The sequence below is a fragment of the Podarcis vaucheri genome, assembly GCF_965113315.1.
Source record: "Podarcis vaucheri genome assembly, chromosome: 4".
Classification (NCBI taxonomy): Eukaryota; Metazoa; Chordata; class Lepidosauria; order Squamata; family Lacertidae; genus Podarcis; species Podarcis vaucheri.
Genome location: NC_138762.1, coordinates 35004113 through 35029363, shown reverse-complemented (window position 1 = coordinate 35029363; position 25251 = coordinate 35004113). Strand labels below are relative to the sequence as shown.

Below are 25251 nucleotides of genomic sequence, written 5' to 3'. Positions count from 1 at the left end.
CCATGCAAAATGGCAGCTGTCAGGGAAAAGACAACTGTAATTCCTTTGGTCCACTAAAAACTCTCTATCCTTCTTTCTGAGGATGTAACATGTAGCTCACAGACCAAACGCAGGCAGGGCATTCGCCCACCTAAATTCCCTCCTGTTACTCCACTCTGAAATAATCGCTCTTCATTTCCTGCTCTGAAATACTTGAGTTGCTTACCAATTTGAACAACGGCTGTGTTCAGCCGCAAAGAGGGCTGCTTTTCAGTGGGGAATGAAGTCATGCAGCAATTCCAGAGCAACAGGAGGGCTCCTCCAGAACGAAGCACACCACCATATAAACGTGAGGGAGGAATCTGGAATTCTCATATTCCTGTAAATTCAATTTATTCAAAAAAGCACATCCTCTGAGGTCTGCGGAGTATTATTTTGCGGTGTTGTTTTTGTTAAGAGGACTGCGTAGGAACTGGGTTGGCCTTTGCTAAAACTGCCATCAGGCAAAACAATCTGATCCTTATGAATACGAAGTGGGTGGGGGGAGGCCACAGATGCACATTTTTGCAATGTGGGGAAAGCCAGACGACTTGTTTTAGGGCCACTTCACACATACATTTTAACCAGGGCTTTTCTTATGTTCTTTTTGTTCTTATGTATAAACATACATGTACCGTATTGACCCGAATATAAACCGCACTTTCCCCGCAAATTCCGACCGTGAAAAGTTAAAGTGCAGCTTATATTCACGACTTTACACTATGCAGCCAAGAGTGTGAGGCAAACAGCGCAATGAGCGCAGCAAAGCGGTGCCCGTCCCGCGCATAATCCCCTGTCTTCTCCCCCAAGGTCAGGAAGGGAGAGAGAGAGAGGAAGGGGAAAGGCTGCCAGGAGTGCAGCGTGGCTCCCCCCTGCCCACAATGGAGCCAGGAGCAGCGAGGAATGGAACGGCTTATATTCAGGTTTTTTTGGGGGGGGGTTTGTCTCCTTCCCTCCAATTTTAAAGGTGCGGCTTATATTTGGGTGCGACTTATATTCAGGCCAATACTGTATATTAAGTCAAAGAACAAACACTAGATTTTCTTCAGTTCAGATGTTGATTCTTGTCCAAAATATTGCCCATAACCCTATTTTTATTGTTTCAAGTATTCCATCAATACTTCCTCTAAATAAGGGGTTAGCAATTGGCAACACCTGTGTTGGCCATTTGATGGCAGAGTCCGGTCTCCAAAATGCTATTACCAACAGCAAAACTTGTGCATTTTTACACCACTGACTGCTCAGTTGTTTATATATGACTTTATACCGGTGATTTATGATCCTTATTATATGCTGCCCTAGTAGGGAAGTCTAAAATGTATACAGTGGTACCTCAAGTTAAAGACGCTTCAGGTTACAGACGCTTCAGGTTACAGACTCTGCTAACCTAGAAATAGTACCTCGGGTTAAGAACTTTGCTTCAGGTTGAGAACAGAAAGCGTGCTCCGGCAGTGTGGCAGCAGTGAGAGGCCCCATTAGCTAAAGTGGTGCTTCAGGTTAAGAACAGACCTCTGGAATGAATTAAGTTCTTAACCCGAGGTACCACTGTATATCTAAAATCTTTTGAATAAATACATTTTCACATTTGCTTGCTTACTCAGTACTTGATGACTCTCAGATACATGTATGAACTGACTCCTTGGGAAAGTATAGTGTCTGAGGCGATGTGAGGTATTATGAAAGTTTGGTCTGTGGTAAATTTGTGGTGGCTTAGGAAGTGCACACGCTGCATTATTGTATGCCTTCAGTGCTGGATGCAGGCATCTTTTGAAATGTGTTGTTGAAGTGGCATTTGCCACCTGGGTGTATGCCCACCCACAACATCATTGGTCAGGTGTGGATTCACCCTCCATTGCTGGCACCACCTACATCTGTTTTCAAAGCATCAGACTGTTGAATCAACCTGCAATGAACTTTTATTTTCAGAATGTGCTTTTCAGGGGCAACAGAAATATGCAGTGGGTGTAGATTGTGTGTGGACTACATAGAAATAACAAGTATTCTGACTCCGTTGATTCTAGAATAAAATGCTCTGTGTGTGTGTGTGTACACACAGCCTTGTGTGTGCGTACGCAGCCTTTGCTGTTCTGAATGTTTTGTTCCTATGGAAGGACTTTATGCATCCACAGAAGGGGATTTTGTCTCCATTTCTTTTTAACTAAGTAATATTTTCCTGCATCTCTGGGGAATCCCATGAGCGTACAGAAACCCTCACGTTGTCTGGAAGTGGCCCCATTTCATTGCTCTGCTGGTTGGTTATTAGATGGAACAAACAGACAAGGAAGCTAGAGCTCACATCTTCTCAAGTTCTCTTCACAGGTCTGCACCCATGGGTCTTGTCTCTGCCACAGACATCCTGTGTGACTTTAGGAAAACCACTCAGCATTTCTCTACTTCATTTCTTCATTACTTCATTTCCCCTAATATGCAAAAAAAAACCCACCAGACCTTGTTTCACGGCTCCACTGTAATCACACTTCACTGGGGTATATATGGTCCAACAGGAGGCAATGGTGGTCTAGGCCTCAGGGAAAACTCCATGTATATTTTTTATTTGTTCTAAATTTAGAAGTTGCAGAAATATCAAATTAGATTGCACACATTCAGTAAAATGGATGGATTATTATTAGTATTATTATTATATTTGTTGCACTTACATCCCACTTTTTTTCTGCAAAGAGCTCAAGGTGGCATGCATGGTTTTCCCCTCCTCAAGTAATCCCCACAACAACCTTGCAAGGTAAGTTAAGCTGTGACTGGCACAAGCTTTATATGCTACAAATGCTACGACAAAGCGCTTTATATGCATTATAACACTGTGAAACCAGATGGCACTGTGGAGTCCCGTCTTTTACCAACAGGATTTCCCTGTATGACGTTTACAACGCGTTGAACAGAATTGCTTTTTTGATGTGTCTAGATCCAGCCAAGGTCACCCAGTGAGCTTCATGGCAGTGTGGGGATTTGAACTCTGGCTTCCCAGGTCCTAACCCAACACCCTAACCACTACACCACACTGGCTTATCAATGAAGGTTCCTTGAGAATTATATAAAAAAGTTTCCAGACCTGTTAAGGGAAAGCAAGTGGAAGAGGCCTAAGAAGCATTGTCCATTTTGGGGTAGGGGCTAGTCTAGACGCCATCTGAACAACCCTGAGATTTTAGGTTCTAATGCTGAGATTTGGTCAGAAGAGGGCTAATTGAGCAATCAGGATTGGTGCAGATTATCCTGATGGCCCTGGCAGAGCAGTAAATGACCATGGTTTGTTAAGGAGATGTCTGTCAATAGATGGGTGGTTCTGGAAGGAAAACCGTTGGAAATCAGGGCTGAGCTTCCCCACATCCCAAAGCTGGGGGTTAATGTGAGAGAAGAACAGCCATTCCCTTCTCACAGGTGGAGCTGGGAACACCCAGTGGCCTGTTTTGTTGTCTGTGGAAATCACAAAGACATCACAAGTCTCTGGCTACCTTTATTCCATGGAAACCATACCCAAAGTATGCACAGAGACCCCTGTTGCCATGTGCACAACAATGTTTCTCTCCCACAACGTGACAGACCATGAGGTTGAAATTCCACCTAGTCACTCTTGACAAGGTAATATAAGGTCATTATGGATTACTTTGTTGTTGCTGCTGCTGTTGAAGCTATATTCATATCAAGACCCAGGTACATTGCATCCTTGGGCAGCAACCAAGGCTCACTCCCAATGTCTGCCCTGGGCCTCTGTGCTGGAGGCTGTATCTAGTTATTCTTTAAATTTCCAGTAATTCCGCCAAGCCTAGTGTTGCTCTGGTTGGCTAGGCACAGTGTCCCAATGCAACTTAGACCTGCTACCACAGCTGGATAAGCCTCCTAAGGCCCACTGACAGAGGAGGGGGTTCATCAGAGGACCCCCTCAAGTCTGAGCCCAGTCCTGATTCACATCCTTATTGCTCTGATTAAGCTGGGTTCCTTTTCCTTCTTTTTATTACATTTTGGATCCAGTTCTTACTTTAGAGCTCTCAGAGAATCAAGGAACATTGTTGCGTGCTCAGCTGAGTCTAAACAGCAGCCAGCTGATCAATTCAATTGATAGTAGGTTATCAATGCCTGCTAATCATATTGGCTGTGTTATTATCTCCTGTGTTGGAGGGGACATTTTTTTCAATACCAGTTGCTAAAGGGAAAGCACTATTGCACTTGTGTCCTCCTTATAGGCTTCCTATAGAAATCTTTTTGGCTACTGTGAGAAACAGGATGCCATATAGATAGGCTTTTGCACAGGGCTCTTCTTCGGTTCCTATGCATAACCTCAGAAACCCCTTTCTGCTCTTGATCTGTGAAGAGCTATTTGTTCACTAATGGCAAAGTATAGACAACATACGGCCATTAACTTTTGAGAAGTTTCATAAGGCCCTTTGTCACAAAGGGCTACAGGCACTTTTCTCTTATAGAATCACAGAATTGTAGAGTTAGAAGGGACCACAGTGGTCATCCAACCTCTGCAATGCTGGAATCTTTCCCCCAGTGTGAGGCTCGAACCCCAATCCCCGAGATTAAGAGTCTGAGCTATCCCTAGTTCTATTACTATTAGTTATTATATTTTAATTCCACTCTTCCAAGGAGTTTGGGGCAACGTGCCCATTCACAACAATTCTATTTGGTAGGTTAGCTCGCTCTCGAAGTCTGACTCAGTTGACAACACCATACCTGCTCTCTCCCTATTAACCTCACCGACATAAAGAACATAATCCAGAGAATTTTAGGAGGAAGATGTCCTTCTGCAGGATGCGGTCTTCCAGGAGCGTGTCTTACTTCCACGTCTGTCAGTCAGAGAAAGAACAGTTATTTTCTTCTGTGGCACAGTTCCTTGGAATGCTGGTTATATGGTCCTTAGAATAATGGAATTGTAGTCATCTAGTGCAACTCCCTGCATTGCAGGAATCTCAACACATGGTCCCCTTTTAAGAACAGTGCTCTTAAAAAGTAATTTGGCCCTGAGAGCCCTTCCCAGTTCAACCTGTACTTGTTGTTGTTGTTTAGTCGTTTAGTCGTGTCCTAGTCTTCGTGACCCCATGGACCAGAGCACGCCAGGCACTCCTGTCTTCCACTGCCTCCCGCAGTTTAGTCAAACTCATGCTGGTAGCTTCGAGAACACTGTCCAACCATCTCATCCTCTGTCGTCCCCTTCTCCTTGTGCCCTCCATCTTTCCCAACATCAGGGTCTTTTCCAGGGAATCTTCTCTTCTCATGAGGTGGCCAAAGTATTGGAGCCTCAGCTTCAGGATCTGTCCTTCCAGTGAGCACTCAGGGCTGATTTCCTTAAGAATGGATAGGTTTGATCTTTTTAACCTGTACTTAATGCCCCATATTAAAGTGATTGGTCTGCTTGGATTAGGCAGAAAGATGGTGACAATTAATTAGAATACCTCTTGTCATAGTTTTCGAAACAGCTTTCTGAATGCTTAGACTGGAAAAATACAGTCAATGTGAGAAAAAGAAGATTCGTTATGATGCAGAGCAGAATATTTAAGGCCAGCAGCGTTCTTGGAAGAATTCCACAGAGCCTGGAGAAAAGGTGCATAATTGCTCAGCCTCTTTTACATACAGATAATTGACTCTGGTTTTTTGACAAGTATGGGGCATTGGCAGAGAGAGACAACAGGATGTTGGGTTTGTGGGAAGGATACAGAAAGCCAAAATGTACCCATGTCCATAGGAGGGTCACTGTAAGGTGTCAATGACCCCCCAATGTATTTTTCTCTTACACAGTTCAAGTCAGACACAGTTTCATGTTGAAGAAAAGAGCTCTGGTGGGAAGTGTCATTCACTCTGTGGGAAGTCACCTGCTTTCTCATAGATCACATTTTCCACTTGTACGAAAATGGCATATGGCTCCAACTCACTCTCCTACAAAACAGAAGTGCATCCCTTTGAGAAGAAAACATGGCTTGTCACCTAAGTAAAACTCTGAAGCATTTTAAAACATGAAGGAAGCTGCCACAAGCCCATTTGTTTCTTTCATCCCATGATATGCAGAAAAATGTTCTGACTCCCCCCCCCCTTGCACCACCGCAATAGAAATAATGAGAAAAGATTCCCTTTATACTGCAGAGTTTTTCTTTTGTGAAATACACTGTGGGTGGCAATATCAAAGTTATTAAAGCATGGAATTGTGATTAGCAGTAGACTCAGTTGTTTGGATATTTTCTTCACTGGAAAGTTCTTGACTGCTAGTCATAAATTCATGCTTGTGTTTCTGGGGCAACCCAGTCAGATGGGCAGAGTATTAGTTATTCTTTCTTTCTTTCTTTCTTATGCCACATGATTTTCAAGAGTTATAGAAAAGTCATCGAAAATATTTTTACCATTAAGAAAACAAAATGTCCTGCTTTGCAGGTAATTTTGTAAAAATAATAATAATCGTAAACAGCCCAGGCTATGTAATCTATTGACCAAATGGAAGCTTTCCTCTCATTGCAAGCAGCCAGGGAGGGGATGGGGAGCAATTCTGATAGGGACCATACTGTGGTACTAACAACACCTGGGGGATACATGGGGATCTCCCCTCCCAGAAAAGAAGTCTTCAGAAAAGAGAAGATTGGAAGGAAGGAAGGCGAGAATACACACAGATTGTTGTAGCCTCAGAATAGGTGGATACATGGTGAGGAATGCCCACAACAAGTGTGAGGTGGCTTCCAGGAAACATTTAATGTGTACTGAGTACTGTGACTATGCACTTCTGGTGGCTTTTGAGCATGATTGGCAACATAGCTAGCAGCCTGTATATGTCTATACCATATGGTAAAAGTATTGTGCCCTTTTTAACACAAAAAAATTGGTTTCAGAGCAAATCTCTTATTATTTCCTTGGTCTTACCTGGATGCTTGGTCTTGACATTGTTTCAGGACTTTTGGGTGCAGCAACTTCTCTTTTTCTGGCATATGCAGGGAGGGGAGAATATAATCAGATTCCTTCTTCCAGATACCATGCAAAATGGGTTTGGATCAACATGTCATCTATAAGACCCTAGGATAATTTCAGATCTAGTGTACCCATCGAAATATCTTACAACTGATCCTAATACACGTACACATTCCACTGCCAATATAGAGTATCACCACTACTTTGTTAGAAATAGGGTCTGATTAATCTGTCAATTAACATTTATCTCAGTTTCCCATGTTTTTCAATTTTCAGTTCATTATAGCATTTTCCACATCAGCGTGCAATTTTTTTTTTTAAAAAAACACCAGTCTGCATGAGAATTTGCACACATTTTTAAGGTAATTTTGCAAACAATTTCTCTCATCCAAATGAATTTTCCTTATTATCTTCACAAATATATGCAATTTTGTATGCATGTTTTGGTTGGAGAACACATTGAAAAAATCAGAGAAGTGTGAATTTTTAAGGATGGCTGCATTTTGGTTCACAAATTGGTTTGGGAAGTGCAAACATAAACCAGTTCTACAGCTCTGTACAATTGGTCAGCTGCCACAATGACCATAAATTCAACTTACTACAGAAAAATAGCAAGGCATTATTTATACAGCTTTCTGCCTCTGGAACTAGAAGGTGATTCATAGGATAGAATGTAGGAAGACCTTACAGAGACAAGAAAACCAAGAAAAGTAGTTGTGACTACTTTTTCTGCTGCTCCAGAGAAGCGGACACGGAGCAATGGATCCAAACTACAAGAAAGAAGATTCCACCTAAACATTAGGAAGAACTTCCTGACAGTAAGAGCTGTTCGCCAGTGGAATTTGCTGCCAAGGAGTGTGGTGGAGTCTCCTACTTTGGAGGTCTTTAAGCAGAGGCTTGACAACCATATGTCAGGAGTGCTCTGATGGTGTTTCCTGCTTGGCAGGGGGTTGGACTCGATGGCCCTTGTGGTCTCTTCCAACTCTATGATTCTATGATTCTATGATTCTATGACTAGGTTGGGGAGAAATCCATTTAGTTCTTTGAATTTCAACGTGAACCTAGTTAGAGGCAGAAAGCTGTATAAATAATGCCTTGCTATTTTTCTGTAGTAAGTTGAATTTATGGTCATTGTGGCAGCTGACCAATTGTACAGAGCTATAGAACTGGCTTATGTTAGGACTTTGGCATACATACCTTCTATAGAGGAGGTGGATGATGAAAGCTAAAAGCAGGAGAATTCCCAAGACACCAGCAAGGCTGGAAAATAGAATGGTGATTGTTACATCTTCTTTTTTACTTTGTCCACCTGGAAATATGCAAAGTGCAAGAAATGCCAGTTAGGAAACATGGGTGTAATGGATGGAATTAATAGATCAATCAACAAAAGATATGGTTGCAGATTAGAATTTGTATGTACCCCCTGAAGCTCAGGCCCAAACAACAAGGTATTTAACTAGTTTTGAAATTATGCTAAAGCAAAACTCAGTATTTGATAAGGGCTTAAAGGTAAAGGACCCCTGACCATTAGGTCCAGTCGTGACTGACTCTGGGGTTGCGGCGCTCATCTCACTTTATTGGCTGAGGGAGCCGGTGCACAGCTTCCGGGTCATGTGGCCAGCATGACTAAGCTGCTTCTGGCGAACCAGAGCAGCGCACAGAAACACTGTTTACCTTCCTGCCACAGAAGTACCTATTTATCTACTTGCACTTTGAGGTGCTTTCGAACTGCTAGGTTGGCAGGAGCTGGGACTGAAGAACGGGAACTCACCCTGGCACGGGGATTCGAACCGCCGACCTTCTGATCAGCAAGTCCTAGGCTCTGTGGTTTAACCCACAGTGCCACCCACATCCTGATAAGGGCTTACTCTCCAGTATACCGTATATAGGATTCTTTTGGAAACCTCACTGGGTTCCACAGGTAGCTTAAGACAACCATGGGAAAGTGACCTAGGCAAGACAATTGATTTAGAAGCATGGCAAGCCTGTGGAACAAACCTCCATTTCACACCCCATCAGTGCACATTTGGGAGAATGCATATAAGCATATCCACAGGAGAGACCTACCCTTGTGATGCCCTGAGTTAAGCTTGCCATATGTCCGGAATTTCCCGGACAATGTTTCGGCCTCTGGAAGCAGTGTCTGGGCGGAAATCGCTGGAATCCATGGCACCCCGTGTCAGAAGTTTAGATTTTGACAACAACTTTGGGCAAAAAAAAGCTCAACACCTTTGCCCAAAAAAGCTCTTTATAAAGAGCTACTTTGATTCCTGTTTGCAGCAGCCAGACTCATGGTGGCCAAAGGCATCTGCAGGTGACTTGCAAGACTATTGGCACCTCCAGATAATTGCTTTAATGGAAAAACTTAACAAAATATACCCAAACCCTACACCATCTGAAAACGAAGGACAACTTTTCTAAAGTTGGGCATCCATTAACTGAATGCATTAAAGTTAAGAAACGTGATTGTCAGCCACCCTCTTCTTATGAATTCCTATGAAAAGCATTCTTGGATAGATGCTTATAAAGGACAATTGTCCGGAATTATAATACTGTTTTTGGAATACTGCTGCAGGGGTGTGGAATCTTTGGCCATCTACAGATAATGTTGAATTCTGACTCCCATCAGCTCCAGGCAAACATGTGAAAGGCCTAAGTTTCCCATCACTGTTGCAAACCGTGCAGCTTTTTCATTTAGACACCATCAGTTTCCAGCAGAATATTTACCTTCATGGCAGTGCTTTGGGATTGATTTCCAATGGATATGGAGAACATTAGAAAATCTCTGCAAGCAATAGGACTTTGAAACAGTCCAACATGAGCATATTAAATAAGTATTATTATTATTACTATTAATTATTATTATTATTATTATTATTATTATTATTATTATTATTCACCCATCTGACCAGGTTGTCCCAGCCACTCTAGGCAGCTCTCAACAAAATATTAAATGTCCACTGCTGACCTAAACTGTTCCATGCAGAATTTTCCATGGGAATAATTCCAAAAGGCTGCCTCTGAAGGAAAACATTACACCAGACCTGGCCCTTAGACAGAAAAGGAACTACAATCGTTTTGGGGAAAATTTTCTACTTTTTAGTAATATTACAGGCCAAAATGTGAGCCCCAAACCCAAGATCCCTGGAACACACCACCAGAAGAAGGATAATAGTGGATATTAGTAAATTGATTTTTATTTCATTTTATTTTTATCCCATTTTTCTAGACACAAATGCATCCAGAGTGGTATACCATAAGAACATTGATAAAAATACTGAAAAGGAACATTATGAATTGTCTTTTGAGCTAAAGCACTCAAAATGTTATAAAGAAAAATATTTTTTTTAAAAAAAAAATATTAATTCCCTGGGAAATGGACCTTCAAGTAATAATATCTAATGAAAAATGGGGAACTTTTAAAACTCTTTTGGCCCAATTAAGGGAATTTTCTTGGAAATTCTTACATAAGTGGTATCTTTCCTCCTTGGCTGAAAAGCTGATGTGTCAGATTCATGCAACCAAAGGGAATTCCATCCTCCATCTGTTCTATAATGTGTGACACCCATTTTGGATTTTATAAGCGTCAAGCAGATTTTGTTTATAACCCCCTAAGATCTCATGTTAATATGTGGAAAGATTTTTGGGAGTGAAATGTAGGAATTTGATTTGATAGTTTTAATCAAAGTGGTTGATGTATTGAGTTATGTTATCTTATGTGCGATGTGAAAAATTAAAATTGATAAAAATACAGAAAGACAAAGGAAAAAAAGGAAGGTGGGGGAGGTACTTTGTATCCCATACCTTACCTGTACCTTTGTTTAGTAATTTGCTACTGGTCTGTTTGGTTCCCATTGCAAAAATATTCAATTAAAAATATGTGAGTGTGTGTGTATGAAAAAACAATAAAACAGGGTAAATTACAAGTTGAATCTAGATCAGTGGCACATAAATGGGAGAGGTAATCTGGAAAATGCAGCAGAACATCAAACCACTCAGTCATCAAGATTTCATATAAGTTGCAAACATGGGAGAAAAGAGAAGTCCTAGTTGACAAAAGAATATGTGTGAAAAGGGGGGTGATCCTGAGATCTCTCAGGAAAATGTATCAGAGAGTGGAAACCACAAATTAACAAACAGAGAAAACGATTCTTAGGATTACCTAATGAGAGCCTGAAGGACTCCTTCCATGCAGGATGGGAGAGAAAGCAAGTTACTTTGCTCCCCTCAGAATTGTTGACCTTGTATATACTGGTGATGGTCTGTGTGCCATTAAGCAAATTTTCACTCTTGGTGTTATACTCTCCTCCTGGGGACCATGAGATCTGTGCCCCTGGTTTCCCTGCAACTGCCTTGCAAATGGCAGTTCCATTGATGTCGTCATGAATCAGGGACGCCTCAGGAGGTACTGGAGGGAACAAATAAATGAGGCAGTTAAATGTATCAAAGTGGTGGGTTCTAATCTACTCTAGATTAGAAGCGGAAAATGGAGGGTGCTTGGGCTGTGGGCAGCATTAACTCAGTGTAAAGCTGTCAGGAACTGCATTTGAGCAGTGGGGGTGCCTTGATCCCGCAAGAGCAGGGCCAGACCCATCCACACATACAACCACACACACTTAACACAGGCAGCTGAAAGCCGTATCTCATGCCCCCCTGTCCTGTGGCCCCAGAAGATGGGTGTTTTCCATTGCAGCATGTTGGAGGGTATGCACATCTGGTTCCCCACCTCTGGCATAAAAAGATAGACATAAAAGGTAGCAGAGCTGCATATTCCAGACCCTCCAAGTGTCCCTCTTTTCCAGGGACAGTCCTGGATTTACAGAAGCCATCCTAGTTTCTGATTTGATCCTGGAATGTCCCACTTTTCATTAGGCTGTCTCTATTTTCACTGGAGAAATGTTGGAGGGTATGGGCTATCTGCCTCCTGAGCCATCTAAAGGCAGCCCTCTATAGGGAAGTTGTTTTTTAAAAAAATAAAAATGTTTAATGTAGTGTTGTTGTTTAGTCATTTAGTCATGTCCGACTCTTTGTGATCCCATGGACCAGAGCACACCAGGCACTCCTGTCTTCCACTGCCTCCCGCAGTTTGGTCAAACGCATGCTGGTAGCTTCGAGAACACCGTCCAGCCATCTCGTCCTCTGTCGTCCCCTTCTCCTTGTGCCCTCCATCTTTCCAAACATCAGGGTCTTTTCCAGGGAGTCTTCTCTTCTCATGAGGTGGCTAAAGTATTGGAGCCTCAGCTTCAGAATCTGCCCTTCCAGTGAGCACTCAGGGCTGATTTCCTTCAGAATGGAGAGGTTTGATCTTCTTGCAGTTTTTATATATGTTGGAAGCTGCCCAGAGTGGCTAGGGCAACCCAGTTAGATGGGTGGGGTATAAATAATAAAATTAATAGGACTTCCCTGCTTTCATCAGAGAAGTGTTGGAGAGTATGATATTCTATTGGTATCTTATGTTGCACCAAAATACAGTACACATTTGAGGAAGAAATAAGTCCCTTATGAAACCTGATGAGTAAACATATTCCTATACATGCTGTCAGGAATTGCTGACCACTATGCCATGTAATGAGCAGAGTCACTACAGCAGGAAGAACTCGTGGTCTGACTCAGCGTGGCTGGCCACTGACTCATCCAGGGCAGAGAGGACGATTAGGTCTCATCTGCACTAGGCACTGGAAGCTGTAGCATACCACTTTAAACAGCTTCCACTGAAGAATTCTGGAAACTAATTTGTTAGGAGTCCCCTCTTCCCCTCATCCCCAGTCTGACTTAAAAATCATCCTCTCTTCCCAGCACAGAAGTGCACATCGTGACAGACTTTAAGTTGCAGGCATCCAGGGAGCAGCCTCTGATCCCTGCACACCAGACCAGAGAGCAGACTGTACTGTGGTGCAAATTTGTGTAGCCAAAACCATTACAAAGAACAAAAAACCTAAAACAGAATAAAATGCATTACACAGTTAAAATAATTATTAAAACAAGGGTTAAGTCCTAATAGACTGGGCAAATCAGTGGGGCAAATATCTGGGTACATTTCCTCCAAACTCTCTCTTCATAAGGAATCCTACGACAGCGTCCTTCAACAATGGCAGAGTGCACAGACTGGAACTATAGAGTTGTAAAGGTTTTTCTCCATTTGACATTTGTTATGATGGTTACATAGTGAGCGTGAGGAGTCTGAATGGGTAGTTTGGACAGACAGGCAGAAGTGCGATAAGCACAAAACATGTTTTATAATAGGATATTTCATGTGGCAGGATGCCATCTCAAGGTCTATGGAGCTCAGAACTAGTGCAGACTACAGTTCTCATCATGCTGTTTTTAGAGACTGCTTGGAGAGTTGGAGGGAGCCTGAGTTTTATGAAGCTGAGCAGTCAGGTGTGTGAAGAGGTGACTCACTTGAGGCATATGGCTTTTAAAACACTATAATGCATGTTTTCTCTGGATTTTCCTGCAGAGTTCCACGTGGTGTCAATGTTATTCTGCCGGTATTCTGGAATAATGCAGACACCATGCCAATTTTTCTTCGGCTGCAGAATATCAGGTATTTGAAGAAAGATCCTGTGTGATCTCCCTATGTGTTCAATGGTGTGGAATGTGTTGGGTGACCTTCCACTGTATGATGTGGCAGAGTTGAGAGTGAGGGGCATTGGCCTGAATGATGCCTGTTTCACACCCCTTCTGCTTCACTTCAATCTGATAGGAGAGAACTAGCGGATATCTGAGGAGAGCAAGAATGGCAGATAGTACTGAAGGAAGCTCTGGGGTTAGTTGTAGTGGCCAGCAATATCATGGAGAAAGTAAGGGTCATACTTTCATTGAGAAAACAAAGACTTCTGAAATACCAAGGGTAAAATGTTAACGAAAACACACACACACACACACACACGGGGGGGGGGTGAAAGGATTTTGCTGGTTTAATACCAAAACAGGGAAGGGAGATTTTGTGACATTTTAGGAGCAGTAGTTCCCTCAGAACACATCCTGCTAATGGTGTGGATAACAAAATGCAGTCTCACTCACCACAAATTTACTGTATATTTTCTGCACAGTCTATTGCTATATTCAACCTTTCCTTCCCAAGCTCTATTCCCTCCCTCCCATTTCACTTCTTGTACATCCTTGTCAGCCTTTTCAAACTTGTGTACTTCAGCATTTTGGAACTGGTATTTATATTCATGTTTGGTCATGCTGAGAAGAAAGCAGAGAAGAGGCACTGAAAAAGCAGATTGAAACAGAAGAATCTTTAAGTCCTATGTCTGAAAAGACTATGTCATTTCTAGGTTCTTTGTTCACAACTAAAAAATATTAATAAACGTGTAGTAGTTGTAACAGCAGCTGTAGAAGGAAGAGCAGAAGTAGAAATAGTTTGTTTTTAATCCAATTTTCTAGGTTATTTTTTATTGCATACATTTTTTTATCACTGTTGTGCTTAAATATTACTTCAAAATGCTTTCAGTGGTTGCCAGTAGCTTAAAAGTAGTTTTAAATGTTTGGATTCAATAAAATAGATGTAGCAGTCTCATATTATGATTTATAGGTAAGGAAAAGAACATGGAGTTTCTTACCTAATATGGTTAGATTATGTTCATGGCTGAATGTTCCATCAGCAGTTGCTGTAGAACATTTATATATTCCTTCACTGGATATTTGTGCTGACTTTATCTGAAGGGTGGAGTCCTTGTCTGGTCTAGATAACCAACACATGCTATCCTCACTGCAGTTTCCCCCTGTTTGATTTCTATCACTGATGTATGATAAATAGCAAACTGTTCCATTCTTTAAGTTGGCATTCCAAGATACCATTATCATAGGTCTCTGATGGGGACAGGTCAGTATAACTTCAGTGCCAACCACTGCATCCGTTTTTGATTTGCCTGGAAGGATATATATATAAAAAAGTACCATCAGTAGGTTTTCCTAGCTGGATCTGAGGACTACATTTGAGACCAAGCTGTTTTTTTAATCCTCAAATACTCCTTAATAAAATCCAAAAGGAATCACAAAAACACGGTTTCCCAATGTGTTAGAAAGAAACTACCATGAAAGGTTGTTAAACACACTGATGCGGTGTAACCCTTGTATTAAGATATACTATAAGGTAACTTAACAGCAGAGATATGTATCATGAGAGTTACACCCTCTGATATGTCTGGTCATTGTGACACTGTAATCTTGTTGCTGTAATCTGCAGAAAGTGGTAAACTTATCAAACGCAAGGAGAATTATTTTGAAACTGGAATAAAATGCTGGGAATTATGAACCGAACAAATTTGCTCTGAATTTTTAATTTCATTTATTTCAAACATCTGTTTCCAGCTTTTCTGCAATCCAATTTATTTTATTTTATTACTGTATCTGCTCTGGACCCATTCCAGTCCGGCTTCCGCGCTGGTCATGGGACCGAGACGGCTCTGGTCGCCCTAACAGATGATCTCCGCAGGCAGCTGGATCGAGGCGGGTCAGGGCTGCTGATTCTTCTAGATCTGTCAGCAGCCTTTGACATGGTCGATCACGAACTCCTGGACCACCGCCTTGCCGACGTGGGGATCCAGGGCACAGTCCTTCAATGGCTGCGCTCGTTTCTCTCTGGTCGGGGACAGAGGGTGGCGCTTGGGGGGGAATTGTCATCACGCCACTCCTTGGTGTGTGGAGTGCCTCAGGGTGCAATTCTCTCCCCGATGCTTTTTAACATCTTTATGCGCCCCCTCGCCCAGCTTGTCCGGAGTTTTGGGCTGGGTTGCCATCAGTATGCTGATGACACCCAACTCTATCTGTTGATGGATGGCCATCCTAACTCGGCCCCAGACACACTGACCAGATGTCTGGAAGCTGTGGCTGGATGGTTACGTGGGAGCCGGTTGAAGTTAAATCCTTCGAAGACAGAGGTCCTCTGGCTGGGGCGGGAAGATATGGGATCAGGGGGGCAACTCCCATCTCTTGCGGGGGTGCAATTAGTACCAGCACCGTCCGTTAAGAGTTTGGGTGTAATCTTCGATACCTCCCTCTCTATGGAGTCGCAGATTACAGCTATAACAAAGGCGGCATTTTTCCATCTCCGCCAAGCTAAGCAGTTGGCCCCTTATCTCTCTCGCCTTGACCTAGCCACTGTGATCCATGCGACGGTCACCTCCAGACTGGATTATTGTAACTCGCTCTACGTGGGGCTGCCCTTGAGACTGACCCAGAAACTCCAGCGGGTGCAGAATGCCGCAGCGAGACTCCTTACGGGGTCTTCGCTGCGGGATCACATTCATCCGGTGCTATACCAGCTGCACTGGCTCCCGGTGGAGTACAGGATCAGGTTTAAGGTGCTGGTTTTAACCTTTAAAGCCCTATACGGCCTAGGACCCTCGTACCTACGGGACCGCCTCTCCTGGTATGCCCCACAGAGAAACCTACGGTCTACAAATAATAACACCCTCAAGGTCCCAGGCCTCAGAGAGGTTAGGCTGGCCTCAACTAGAGCCAGGGCCTTCTCGGCTGCAGCTCCAACCTGGTGGAATGCTCTGTCACAAGAGACTAGGGCCCTGCGGGACTTGACATCTTTCCGCAGGGCCTGCAAGACAGAGTTGTTCCGCCAGGCCTTTGGTCAGGGCGCAGCCTGACTCCCTCCTCTGGCAACCTGCACAGAATTTTGTTTAATCGGTTGCCATCAATTTGATTTTAACTAATTTTTATAATGAAATATTTTTAGAATGTGTTATTATTTGATTGTTTATTTGATTGTTGTTAGCCGCCCTGAGCCCGGCTCAGCTGGGGAGGGCGGGATATAAATAAAATTTATTATTATTATTATTATTATTATTATTATTATTATTATTATTATTTATTACATTTTCATACTGCCCTTCAGTCGAATACCACAACACAGTTTGCAATATAAAAGCATAAGAGGCACTCACCAAACGTTTAAAAAAGATAAACAAAATCAAATATTGGTAAAATTCTTTTCTAAATCCACCCTATAGGTGTAGCATAGTGTAGTGTGTTCACATACTAGATATAGCACTCTCTCCTTTTAAATCAAGCTTAGTCATTAATCTCTCCAGGGCTTAACAACTAAACTTATGTAAAATAGCATTGTTATCTGCTCTACTATAATTAATAAATACAGGTGTGCAATGTTACCTTCTGCCAGCTGAGGTTTAATATTGTTCACCATCATTGCTGTGACTGAACTGTTGGCATGATGCTGTTCAGACTTATTTTGAATGGACCCTCTTGCTGGGAATGATCCTAAAAACAGTCATAAGACAAAACTATAAAAGCACCATGACATATAATTGTTGTGGTTGTTGTTATTGTTGGTGTTATAAATAAACACAGTCCATGTAATTACTCTAGAAACCGAGGGAAAGATTAGACCGGTGAATAAGACACCAACACATGTTAAACAAGGCACATAGCCCAGATTTATTAGTATAACGACCATATAAATTTATCCACAAGAGAAGACTCAGCCTCTGGAGAGGCTGCCAAAATCATTCAAGATCTTCTTTTGGAAATGGATACATGCACTGTAATTTGTAATTTTCACATTTCACTGGAATGCACAATTAGGTGTGTGTGTTTAGTGGTATGGGGCCAGTGTGGTGCAGTCTCTGGGTGGTTATCCAGGGTTTGTTGAACTACATCTCCCATCATCCCCTGCCATTGTCCATGCTGGGGCTGGGGCTGATTGGCACTGGGTTTCAAGAACATCTGGAGGACCACAGGTTCCCCAGTCTTGGTGTAGTGGTTCCGAGTGCTAGAACAGGACTTGGGTGACTCGGGTTTAACTCTCCACGCAGCTGGGAAGCTTACCTTGGGCCAATCACCTTTAATGTACATCACAAGCTTGTTGTAAGACTAAAATGAGTGTGAGAGAATAATGAGTGCTTTCTACAGAAACCATTAATGTGAATGTTGAACCAGAGTTTTGAGAAAGCAATTTGAGGGATGAACCAATTCATACTATAAGCAAACGTAACTGCTGTCTGGTGGACCTTTGTTTACTGAAAATACCACCTCGGCAGAAGGCATGAGGAACAGAGAATCAGGAAAATTTCTCCATAACGCGGAACGGGAAGTTGTGTGGGACCTGGACACAGTGGTGAGATGGATAAGGGAAAACAAGCTGAGCTTGAATCCAATAAATTTGGAGGCACTGTGGGTGAATGGTTCCCACATCAGAGGAAAATGGTCAATTGCCTGACCTGGGCAGGACTACATTCCTCCTGAAGGAGGAGATAGGCAGCCTGGAAGTGCTTCTAGATGTAGCTTTGTCACTAGAGGTCCAGGTAGCCTCGGTGGCTAGAAGTGCCTCTGTTTCTGGTACAACAGCTTTGGCCATTCCTGGACTGGGAGAGCTTGGCCACAATATTTCAGACATTGGTTACTTCAAGACTGGATTACTGCAATGCACTCTATGTGGGGCCTCCCTTGCACTTGACCCAAACAGTGCAGTTAGTGCAGTTAATGCTGCAGCACAGTGGCTGACAAGAACAAGACCCTGTCTGCATATAACACCACTGCTCAGAGATCTGCGCTAGTTGCCCATTTGCTACTGGGTCAAGTTCAAGGTATATAACTGGAAGCAGTTACTTGCAGGATTGCCTCACCCCATACCTAACCACTTAAATCTGCAGATCTGACACTGTTATAAGTGCTATACAGTATTCATTTTACAATCGTAAGCAATCGATCCTTTAGTGTGGCAGCAGCTACACTTGGGAACTTCCTGCCTGTTGACATTTAGGCAGGCACCTTTGTGATACACCTTTGGCACCTGCTTGAAATATATTTGTTTAGGGAAGTCCATCCATTAATAATAATAATAATAATAATAATAATAATAATAATAATAATAATAATTTTATTCATACTCCACCCATCTGGCTGGATTTCCCCAGCCACTCTGAGCAGCTCCCAGCACATATAAAAAACAAAATAAAACATAGATGCTGACATGTTTAAATTTTTTACTGTTACTTTTAATTACTTTTCAAATATTTTTAATGGCTTATTTTAAAACTGTTTTTATTGATAATCTTAATATTTATCAAATGGGTCTTAGAAAGCACTGCAAATAACAAGGCCAGTGGAAGTGATGGTATTCCAGCTGAACTACTTAAAATTTTAAAAGATGATGCTGTTAAGGTGCTACACTGAATATGCCAGCAAGTTTGGAAAACTCAGCAGTGGCCAGAGGATTGGAGAAGGTCAGTCTACATCCCAATCCCAAAGAAGGGCAGTGCCAAAGAATGCTCCAACTACTGCACAATTGCACTCATTTCACACGCTAGCAAGGTTATGCTTAAAATTCTACAAGGAAGGCTCAAGCAGTATGTGGACCGAGAACTCCCAGAAGTGCAAGCTGGATTTCGAAGAGGCAGAGGAACCAGAGACCAAATTGCAAACATGTGCTGGATTATGGAGAAAGCTAGAGAGTTCCAGAAAGACATCTACTTTTGCTTCATTGACTATGCAAAAGCCTTTGACTGTGTCGACCACAGCAAACTATGGCAAGTTCTTAAGGAAATTGGAGTGCCTGATCGCCTTATCTGTCTCCTGAGAAATCTCTATGTGGGACAAGAAGCTACAGTTAGAACTGGATATGGAACAACTGATTGGTTCAAAATTGGGAAAGGAGTACGGCAAGGCTGTATATTGTCTCCCTGCTTATTTAACTTATATGCAGAATTCATCATGCGAAAGGCTGGGCTGGATGAATCCCAAGCCGGAATTAAGATTGCCGGAAGAAATATCAACAACCTCAGATATGCAGATGACACAACCTTGATGGCAGAAAGTGAGGAGGAATTAAAGAACCTTTTAATGAGGGTGAGAAAGGAGAGTGCAAAATATGGTCTGAAGCTCAACATCAAAAAAATGAAGATCATGGCCACTGGTCCCATCACCTCCTGGCAAATAGAAGGGGAAGAAATGGAGGCAGCGAGAGATTTTACTTTTTTGGGCTCCATGATCACTGCAGATGGCGACAGCAGTCACGAAATTAAAAGACGCCTGCTCCTTGGGAGAAAGGCGATGGCAAACCTAGACAGCATCTTAAAAAGCAGAGACATCATCTTGCCAACAAAGGTCCGTATAGTTGAAGCCATGGTTTTCCCAGTAGTGATGTATGAAAGTGAGAGCTGGACCATAAAGAAGGCTGATCGCCGAAGAATTGATGCTTTTGAATTATGGTGCTGGAGGAGACTCTTGAGAGTCCCATGGACTGCAAGAAGATCAAACGCATCCATTCTTAAGGAAATCAGCCCTGAGTGCTCACTGGAAGGACAGATCCTGAAGCTGAGGCTCCAATACTTTGGCCACCTCATGAGAAGAGAAGACTCCCTGGAAAAGACCCTGATGTTGGGAAAGATGGAGGGCACAAGGAGAAGGGGACGAGAGAGGACGAGATGGTTGGACAGTGTTCTCGAAGCTACAAACATGAGTCTGACCATACTGCAGGAGACAGTGGAAGACAGGAGTGCCTGGTGTGCTCTGGTCCATGGGGTCACAAAGAGTCGGACACGACTAAACGACTAAACAACAACAACAAAATATTTATTGCAAACTACTCGGAGGTTTTACTACAACCAAGTGGTATGTAGATTTTGTAAAATAAAATAGTTGTGGGACAAGTGCTTAATGGGACCAAATGCGTATCTGAACCACCCTGTTGGGATGACACTCTTTGGAAGGTGACTTGGAGCAAGGAACTGTGAGTAGAGTAAGGGTTAAGAACCTACTGGATCACCATTTCCAGTTGCCCTCTCCCAAAGTTGCTTTTAATGTAACAACAAAAACGAGCTTCTGCTTTATCATTACATGTGTTTGTATATAATACAGTTTGACCTACTAATTCCAGGCAATATATTAAAAGGATAAAGCACAGTTTTGTTACTTGAGGAATGGAAAGACCTCTGCCCAAAGGACCATTTTAGTCCACCTCTAAAAACTAAAGGTTGATACACACAAATTATATTTACTGGGGATTTTTATGACTGTTTTGACACGTGCCAAAATTACAGCTTATTCCCTTTTTGCAATAGACTTTTCAGCAGTTTTCCAAAATGTGCTGACAGGCCACCATCTCAACACCATGGAGACAATGCCTTTTTCAGTAAACCTTCACTGAACTTTCGCCTACCGTCTTCTCCGACTATTGTGGTCAGTAGGAATCTATTTATTCTCCACTGCAGATGGCCGAAGAGGGTGGAAGAAAGAGGTTTCCTCAAGTAAAACTTTAAATTGTTCTGCCATCATGCAATCCATAATTTATCTTTAAGTTATTATTTATAAATGACACTTTTTAGTTTATTTCCATTTGTAATATTTTACTTCCTGATTTATAGAGGATATTTTGTTCAGTTGCTTACTGTGAATTTTCCTTGCACTTTTCTAGCTGATTTTTATGCATAATGTTTATGTTGATACTGGAGGAGGCTGTTCAGTTGTTAATTACGTTTTTTAGAACGTTGTATTTGCTGTTTATTTGAGATGTTTTAACCTATGTTTTAATGTGTTTAAATATAAGCAGCATATAAATGGTAATATAATAATAATATTAACAGGAGGGATAGAAACTGTTCTAATTGTTAGATTGTCCCTGCACAAAACTGGTGTTTTGGATACAGGTCTGATCATTACTTTAGTGAAGTCAATATACCTGCACCCAACCAACCCTTGACAATTCTAGCCAGCAAAGTTGTTCCATCTTCTGCTTTCCTTCACCAGAGGAGAAGTATTCAGATTTCACATAGTGGTCTTCCAAACACCAGACCAGCCTTCCTACAGCCCTGAAGATGAATGGGCTGGAACTGATGCCAGCAAAAGTCATAAGCTTTTCAACAGGTGTGATAGACAGAATCCCAAGAGAGTTCAAAAAGAGAGAGACATTATAGCTTCGTTTATAAAGTGAGCAGACATATACTCTGCTAAAGCAGAGCAGAGCAGGGGAAACTGCTGCCTTCTAAATGCTGTTGGGCTCCCAGCCAGCCTCAGCCAGGATAGCCAATGGTCTGAGATGATGGGACCTGAAAGAGCGTCTTCACCTCCATCGTTCTGCCCAGACACTGAGGTCCAGGGCCGAGGGCCTTTTGGCAGTTCCCTCGCTGCAAGAAGCCAAGTTACAGGGAACCAGGCAGAGGGCCTTCTCGGTAACGGCATCCGCCCCGTGGAACGCCGTCCCCCCAGATGTCAAAAAGAAAAATAACTACCAAAATTTTAGAAGACATCTGAAGGCAGCACTGTTTAGGGAAGCTTTTAATGTTTAATAGGTTATTGTATTTTAGTGTTTTGTTGGAAGCCGCCCAGAGTGGCTGGGGAAACCCAGCCAGATGGGAGGGGTATAAATAAATAAATATATTATCATTATTATTATTATCCTGCAATATCTGGAGGTCCACAAGTCTCCCATCCCTATGCTAAATAATACTGTGATAGGAATTTATACTCAGGCCAACTCCCAGCTTATTCAAAGTAGGTTTTTCTTCCTCTTTGAAAATATTTGGTTTGATAAATGTATGCCGCCATTTGCCCTTGAGGTTTAAATATTATAAGTAGATGATAACGATCCGGTCCATGCTGCCTGTTCCCTAGCCACTTTGCTACATATCCTTTAATGTGGGTGAAACTGAAAGGCGAAGACTTTATAAGAAAAGGCAACACCTTCAGTGAAAAGTAAGACTTACCCATTGTTGCCATCAACACGGTGACAGTGAGCAGGGCACAGGCACTCCAGTTCTTCAGAACAAAATTAATTCCACTTTTGGCTTCCATGGCGCACACAATTATATCACCATGACATCCATTCTGATGTCTGTTTAACCACCAAAACAGCGAGCATCTTTCCATGCAAACACTTCATCTCAGCAAGCATCTCTGCTCCACTTTCTACATCCCTAGGTTCTACAGCAGCTGTGTGTGCTCCAGACTGATTAGGTCCTTTGGGTTGGAGTGGCTCTTCCTTCTGCCTTGCCACTTGTACAGGGTTTCCTGTGCTTACTTGTCAAAAAACCAAACACAGAGGAAGCAGATGAAGTCACTTTCCTCAGTAGTTATCGGAACAGGACTGCTTTCTTTGGGAAGACGAGCCCTCACGGTAAAACTCAAGAAATTAAAAACAGGGTTGTTCCATCAAGCTTCCGTGTCAAAGGAAATTTCATTTGAGGTGAATGATACTTTAAAAATAATGCCAAACCATTTCATGGAAGAAAATTCAACTCATGGGCTGAAGAGCTGTCTGCATTATGATTTAGCAGCTTCCACTATTTACACTTTCTACATTCTCATGCATCAAGAAATTATATTGTAGTTTCCACCATAAAAAGGTGATATTTCTTCTGCCATCAGGTTCTCCGGTGCTTGTTGCTGGTAGGGTTGATGAGCGCTAATGGGGCATTCATACAAGTACATATACTGGAACAAATGAAGGAGCTAATTTGAGGGGTGGGTTCCTTCGTTCACATTTTAGTGAGTGTTCAAGGTTCAAAACTTGCCCAGAGAAAAACAGCATTTTCACTTCAGATGAAATGACTCAAGATTCTGTAGAAACCACGGGTTTATTTTAAAGTTAATACACAGCATTTGCTTCAGCATGACAGAAAAAGATTCGTATGATAAACTGTAGATTTCACATGATAAGATTTGCCCTTGATCCTTTGAGTCTTAATGAGTGTCATCCCCAGGCTATCACCTCAAAAAGAAATCAGTCTTTTCTTAACTACCTTTTACCCTAGTTGATTCTTCAGGATTTGGAAGTGTCTTATACACCGTTTATGAAGTTTGCCTAGCTTGATTAGTTTTTTCACACATGCTTATTCCAGTAAATTAAAATTGTCTAGCACACATCTTAATACACATGGGTCTTGCATAGGTCCTAACACGGGGTGTGACACACAGTTTCAACATAGAAGCCTCAATTAAATTCTAACACTAGCTTAATTCATAATTTAGGGTGTCTTGCACCCACCAACTCATATGTTGGGTAACAATTCAGTGTTTGAATTATGGTAATTAGCATTCAATATCCTCTTCTGACTAGTAATCACACTTTGTTTTAGAGCTAATATACTTTTCCTATAACTGGGCACTCTCCTGGTCTCTGCAGCCACAGCAGGCTCTGTAACTCTCCAACGGTTTACCTTCACCCCCAAAGGCACACTCTTCCATTGTCTCCCAAGACATATGTAAATAACTCTCCCAAGACATGTAAATGCCCTGGAGTCAGCTGTGGTCTATTTAATTGTGGGTGGGTGGCATGTTGATTAATACAAATTTAAAAATCAAAAGTCAATTTTCTAGATACCTGTCTTGTTTTATGTCAGTTGTGGAGAAACTCTGGCCCACGGGTCTTGTTATAGTCCCACCAGACGTCTAAATTTGGCCTGCAAAATCATTTTGCGCAAATCACAATCACCTGTCAGTCACCTGGTATCATACAACATCAGGCGAACCTCTCCCCAAGCAGGCACCTTCCTCTATTCCTAAGTGAATTGTGCAGAAGTGGGAACTGAGTTTTGGTCAGTTACCATATGGATCATAGTCCAATTGCCAGTTTCAGTGTGAGACTACAAGGTCATGAGGCATGTGTGGGTGGAAATAGGTGACTAATAATTTTGCAGTAGTTGCACACACAAAAAGCTTACCACATGGTGGCTGTATTAACCTCAATTGCAAGCACAGCATTTAACACACACCACTCAGATCTAGGCAGGTGTACAGATGCTATTTGTAGATTTAAAATGTTTACCATGTGGTTCTTTCTAATCTTGTTTCTATGGCAGCTGTTTTCTGAGTGCCATTCATGCATAAGAGCTAGCTAGTAGATGAGGTTTGAAACGTATTTTTCTCTTTTAAAAACAAATGTTGTATTTCGATTCTCTGTTTTACAACAATAATTAAAATTGCATAAACTATCCAATAACATCACTTGACTTCCCTCCCCCCTTTTGTGGTTACTTATGTGGTAATTTTCTTACTGCATCGCCAAATTATTATTTAGAATCTAAAGTTTCCTTAACAAATTCACTTAACTGCTTGTTCTACATTAATCCTGCTAATTAATTTAAATGTTTACTATAGTTTTTCAGTTAGTCCACATATTTTCCCCAATCTTTGTTAAAAGTTCTTTCTTTTTGGTTTCTTATTCTTCCAGTAAGTTTTGCCATTTCAGCATAGTCCATTAATTTTATCTGCCATTCTTCCTTGGTTGGGACTGTATCTTCTTTCCGTTTCTGAGCAAGCGTCATTTGGGCAGCTGTCGTTGCATACATAAACAGGCTTTTTCCCCGTGGTCCCTGGGTATCTCTGCACCTAGTATTCCTAAAAGAAAAGCTT

General features: G+C 42.0%; 1 protein-coding gene across 2 annotated transcripts; it reads right to left on the bottom strand.

Moving 5' to 3' along the window:
- Nucleotides 1-1916: 1916 nt before the first annotated feature.
- On the bottom strand, nucleotides 1917-23297 carry CD200R1 (CD200 receptor 1). 2 transcript variants are annotated; one of them, XM_082221226.1, is made up of 7 exons: nucleotides 22605-23277; nucleotides 17056-17163; nucleotides 14493-14801; nucleotides 11084-11329; nucleotides 8119-8230; nucleotides 6877-6934; nucleotides 1917-5907 (listed from the first exon to the last, which is right to left on the bottom strand). In XM_082221226.1, exons 1-7 carry the CDS (start codon nucleotides 22765-22767, stop codon nucleotides 5821-5823), a joined length of 1083 nt encoding a protein of 360 aa, XP_082077352.1. In that variant the 5' UTR covers nucleotides 22768-23277; the 3' UTR covers nucleotides 1917-5820. The 2 variants fall into 2 exon arrangements, with proteins under 2 accessions (XP_082077352.1, XP_082077353.1); XM_082221227.1 differs by lacking the exon at nucleotides 14493-14801 and having other exon boundaries at nucleotides 22605-23297.
- Nucleotides 23298-25251: the final 1954 nt, after the last annotated feature.

Excerpts from the sequence above, each read along its gene's own strand:
- CD200R1 (XM_082221226.1), bottom strand. The coding sequence starts at position 22,767 with ATGGAAAGATGCTCGCTGTTTTGGTGGTTAAACAGACATCAGAATGGA. Across the intron at positions 14,802-17,055 it reads TAAACCTCAGCTGGCAGAAG|GCAAATCAAAAACGGATGCA; the intron begins GTAACATTGCAC and ends ATATCCTTCCAG. Across the intron at positions 6,935-8,118 it reads ATCCACCTCCTCTATAGAAG|AAAAAGAGAAGTTGCTGCAC; the intron begins GTATGTATGCCA and ends TGCATATGCCAG.